General features: G+C 40.7%; 1 protein-coding gene across 1 annotated transcript in view; it reads left to right on the top strand.

Moving 5' to 3' along the window:
• Positions 1 to 790: 790 nt before the first annotated feature.
• Positions 791 to 5,273, top strand: part of STX7 (syntaxin 7) — a gene marked incomplete at its 5' end in the record, with an annotated part of 11,026 nt that continues 6,543 nt past the window's right edge. The window contains 3 exons of the mRNA XM_010161852.1: positions 791 to 864; positions 3,018 to 3,108; positions 4,779 to 4,916. Of these exons, the coding sequence (XP_010160154.1) occupies positions 791 to 864; positions 3,018 to 3,108; positions 4,779 to 4,916 (303 nt within the window). The remainder of the gene's footprint in view (positions 865 to 3,017; positions 3,109 to 4,778; positions 4,917 to 5,273) is intronic.

Raw genomic sequence — 5,273 nt, forward strand, 5'->3', positions numbered from 1 at the left:
GATGTGAATATGTTAAGCTGAGAAAGAGTACCTGTTGGATATTAGTTTCACAGTGTGATAAACTGCGTGTCCTTAAATTGTCCATTTTTCTCTCTGCTTTCTCATGTGACAGTATAATATACTAAGCTGAAAATAAGGCTCGTATGATGTGTTACACTTTTTTGTAGTTCAAACAAATATATCTTATGAAATACACTTAAACATCACTGGCGGTTTGTACCCACATTAAAAAAAACCCATATATACATAGAGCAAGAATCTCAAAATTACAGTATAAACCTGGACACCTGACTCCCTTTGTATTATTTTAATGTACTGTATGCCCATGAATGCTTTATTTCTGTCTCTTCATTAATGCACTTGTTCTGAAATATTTATGTGTATGATAATGTCATGGCAGTCTTTCATATGGCTTTCCATAACAGTGTAAAATACCATTAAACCAGAGTAAGAATTGTGCTGCTTATTTAAAAAAATAATTTTAAATGGTCTGGCTTATACTTACTACAGTGAAACTATTGACTGATCTTTTAATTGACTGTTTCTACCTAGACACTTGAATATGTTCATTTCCATCCTTTATAAGAAACCCTGGGCTTTGTCTTTGTCTTGGCAGAAACCATTCACTAGTTGTTCTGGGACTTGTTAAGTGGAGTCTTTGTAGTAGGTTGAAAAAGTCTTGAGTATCAGTTTCTGTCAACTTTTATGGCTTTAGAATTGTCAAGCAAAAATGCATAAAATTAAGTGGGAATTGTCTGTGCCCCATTAAAATTTCTCCTCTTCCTTGCAAACAGCTGCCGAAATACAAAGAATACTCCATCAGCTTGGAACACCGCAAGACACGCCAGAGTTGAGGCAACAGCTGTGAGTACTTCACATGAAAACGTTTGATTTCATTGCACTGTAAACAATCTCCTGGTAGGTGATGAGGTGGTTTTATGTTCAGCTGAGTGCTTGATCTCACTGAGGAGGGGTAGGGCAGAGAAATGTTGGAAATTTGACCCTTTTACAATTAATCTTGGGTAGTCTTTGTAAACTAGAGTTAGCTGGTTTGCCCACGTACGTTGCGTGCAGTATCCATACACGTATAAAAATGATGCTGTATGTCAGCAAAGGGAAAAGTGCAGGATCAGAAATCAATGTTTCTGTTTTTAAAACAAACACTGCCCCCTTCCACCCCAGTCAGCACTTCAAATCTGTCCGTGTAAGTTTCACGAGGTGATGAGTGCATGGCGGGGGGTTTGTGAGATGCGGTACTGGAAAGTAGAGAGGAATGTCTTTTTAGGGATGAAAGATACAGTAAGGGATGACATTGTAGAATAAACCAGAAGTGCCAGAATAAACCAGTGCCAGAAGTACTGAAAAAGTGTAAGTGAAATAAGGCTGCAAGGCAGATGCGACAGTTCAATCACTTGAAGTTGGACCTTCATTAATATGCCTCTGGCCCAGACAGTCAGCTGCTCTCCGCTTCACCGCACGATCTAATGAACCAGTGTGATCGTTTTTCCGTTAAACTCCTTTACCACATTAATCTCAGCATCATAAATGCACCTAAGCGACGCGCTGTGCTAACCTTGTGGGTGAGAAAGTGGGCAGTCTTCAGTGTGGTTAATGCCGTGGCTGCTGCTACGGAGGCAGTGTGCATTGGACCGAAGGCGTTGCCTCCAGTTTGTGTGAACAGCCAAATTGCCTTATAATAGCTCAAGTTGAGGGCCCGTAACATCAGCCAGGTACAGTCCGCAGTGAGTGTCCTGCTGGAGACTGCGGGTAGATGGAGATCTACATATGCAGTTCATGCAGTAACCAGCCAGGATCTAATAGGTATAAATTCACAACTAAACGGGATAGAAACTTTTGTGAAGAACACGTTCCAGTCCAATTATGGGGGATGAGATACATATAGATTAGATGTCAGGAAGAAATTCTTCACAGAGAGGGTAGTGAGGCACTGGAACAGGTTGCCCAGAGAAGCTGTGGATGCCCCATCCCTGGATGTCTTCAAGGCCAGACTGGATGTGGCTTTGAGAAACCTGGTCTAGTGCAAGGTGTCCCTGCCTATGGCAGGGGGGTTGGAACTAGATGATCTTTAAGGTCCCTTCCAACCCTAACCATTCTATGATTCTATGATATATGTCTTATCATAAACTCAAGCTCACTACATATATGCAGTGAGCTGCTTTGAGTTTTCTGTCCCTTTTTCACTTGTTTGAATGTTTGTCCCTTCTTTCCATGTTGGCATGTGTCTGAAGAGGTATTAGATTATTTTAAATACTGATATTTTTTTTTGTTAATAGTTTTCCAGATGAAACCCGTATATATATGTACTAGGGAGGAGAATGTAAAAGCATGTAAAGGATTTGAGTTGCTCCAGGGCAAAAATACAAAGATTGGTAAAGGAGTGTGTGATATCAGAAGCAAAGAGACTAAAAAAAACCCCCAAAATAGCAGTGCCGTTGAAAACAAGGCTTTTTTTTAAGCACAGTTAAAGCTTTTAGTAAGTAATGAAGGTTTCAGCTAAGTTCACAGCTATTGTATGATGGGGGATTATAGATCTCTTTGGATAACCTTCCTAGTAATTATCAGGAATTGACGTTTTATGAACTGTGGTGTTGGAGTTATACTTAAACCACAGTAAGTTTTTCCGCACAGAAAAAATGTGGCCCTTCCTACAGTTATTCTGAACTCAGAAATGACCATGTGTTTCCAGCTACTCATAGTCTTAAAAGGACTAGGAAAATCATGTGTAAATATTCATAATGACTAGAAACCTGTTGCTGCACAATAGGAAAATTTAAAAATCCTGAAAAAAACAAAAGGTGAATAATGATGCTGTCGCACCTTCTTCAGGATTTGTCCCGCCTGGAATTCTTGGTGTCACACCTTTACAGTGAAGAACAGCGTGAAGATGGCTTCATGGACCTTACAGAAACATTTCGTATTGGTATTTCTCTGAGAATCAGTGGAATTCAAACAAAGTAACCCAGTGGTCTCTAATGAAGCTTTGCCTTTGTTTTTAGGCAACAGAAGCAGCAATACACCAACCAGCTTGCCAAAGAAACTGACAAATACATTAAAGAGTTTGGATCGTTGCCTGCAACAAGTGAACAGGTATAAAACCAAAGAGCATGTCTTGTTTGACTCGTGTTGGCTCATGCAGAGTATTCAGGTGACTTCAGTTCTGCATGCTTATTTTTATGCTCCTCACCAGGCTTTCAAAGCACTGTTTAGTCAACGTATTTACACAACAGGGACACTTACAACATGAGAATACTTTTGTTGCAGTTCAGACTTGTTCCAAAGTTGGTTTTTATGTATCGGGAATGATGCAGTTTGACTGAAACGGTAGGAATGAAAGCAGCGTGCTGTGCCTGTGATTTCCTGTAGCTGGGCATTCTGTGATCAGTTGCAGTGATGCCGTCAGAGCCTGCGGGCACGCTGGCTGCTTCCAGGGGCGAAGAGTTGTCTGCCGAAACTGCTTGTGGGGCAGGTGGCCAGACCTGTTCACTCAGTGTCTGAATAATTTGATTATGTGCAGTAGGTCTGTTTGCATCACTCAGACCAGCACATATGCTGCATCTTATCCACAGGCTTTTCCTTTAAGAGGAGTGGACAGGAGCTGTTACTGAAACAACTTGTGCAGTCTTAAAACTGCTTCTTTCCCAGGTTTGTGTAAAATCTTGGCAGGAGGTAACATGTGAAGTGGCAGTTGTCATTAGCATGCTGCTGCCTGCTATCTTGTTGTTTCTTATCCTAGCGAAATCTGTTGCTTAAGTGAGGGAAGAGCAACAGGATCCCTGAAAACATGGATTCAGGTTACTGTCACTCAAACAGCTTGCTTGGTCTGTGGCTGGTTACCAAGGAACCTTTAGGAAAATGGATTGTCCTGAAACACTGAATTGAAATGGCAGTGCTCGTCTTGTCAAGTTGTTAAACTTCTGACAGAGGTGTTAAAGCTTGGTCTTGGTATATATTCTCTAGTTCTGGCAAAATATGTTTGGGGTTTTTTTATGGTTTCTTTATTTGGAGCTGTAAAGTTGGCAGTGAGGTGTTTTACTCTTTAATTTTACTCCTTTTATCATGAGTGTCTTCATCAAAGACTGCTCTCAATGAAATGCATAAATAATAGGTTGATGAATGGTAGATTATAACCTCAGAAATTTGGAAGGAAAGGTTGATGTAACGTATGTATTTAGGGAAATATTGGAGGCTTTCCTGAGTGCCCAGTATTGCTCTTCCCTCCCCTACATCTTAAAAAAAGCCTGAAAGATTTGAAGGATATTTTTGTACCAGTTCTTAAGAACTTAAGGGGGGTATGTGAACCCGCTTCTGGATGCAGCTTTTTTTATTTTCAGCATTTATGTAGAATACATGCAGAGTGCCCTGTTCTTTCTTTTCTGCCCCCTCCCCCCATTCAGACACCTTTGCATATTTTAGTATCCACGGTATCAAACTGTTTCACGCTTAACCTGTAGGTTTTATAATCCACATATAATAAGGAAGGTAGAAGCTTTCTTGTCCCTGACCATTTCTTATTTCCAGCTGTTAAGTGAAACTAAATACATTGGTTTCCTCTCTAAATGCCGTAAGTTGTGGCAGTTACATGATCCCAGGGGGGAGGAAGGTTTGCAGTTGCAAATGGTTTTGTAGACAGCCTTCCCTTCCACCTATTTGGGGGTGGGGAGGGAAGGGACTATATGCCTTAGCATTCAGCAGCCTGGAATGGCAGAGCCTTGAAAAGCCTGAGCTCATTTGACTTGGTAAAACTTTTTCTCCTATAGCGTCAAAGGAAAATACAGAAAGACCGTCTTGTGGGGGAGTTCACCACAGCACTAGCAAATTTCCAAAAACTCCAAAGGCAAGCTGCTGAGAAAGAAAAAGACTTTGTAGCCAGAGTAAGAGCCAGCTCCAGGGTATCTGTAAGTATCACAGAATGAGCCATTATACTCTATTTATAGTAGTGTTCGATGTCAAATTTGCCTCTGTAATGCTGCTCACAAAAGCTTGTATCTAACTCCAAATGCTGCAGAATGTGTGCAATTTGATTATAAGTTTATAATTACGAGCTTTCTTTGCTCACTTTTATGCACAGCTGAATTATGCAGTTCATTTTATAGTGAAGGCTGAATTGGGTTGTAATGAACCCCCCACTGAAAACTGTTCCTTTTCCCTCACCTCTGTTACACAGAGGCATGAACTGCCTCTGTAATCTTGCAAAAGCAATTTTAGGTAGATTTTGAGAAGCCTTTGCTGGACCTTTAGATGTCAACAGATTT

Source organism: Eurypyga helias, unplaced genomic scaffold (genome assembly GCF_000690775.1).
Source record: "Eurypyga helias isolate BGI_N326 unplaced genomic scaffold, ASM69077v1 scaffold4702, whole genome shotgun sequence".
Classification (NCBI taxonomy): domain Eukaryota; kingdom Metazoa; phylum Chordata; class Aves; order Eurypygiformes; family Eurypygidae; genus Eurypyga; species Eurypyga helias.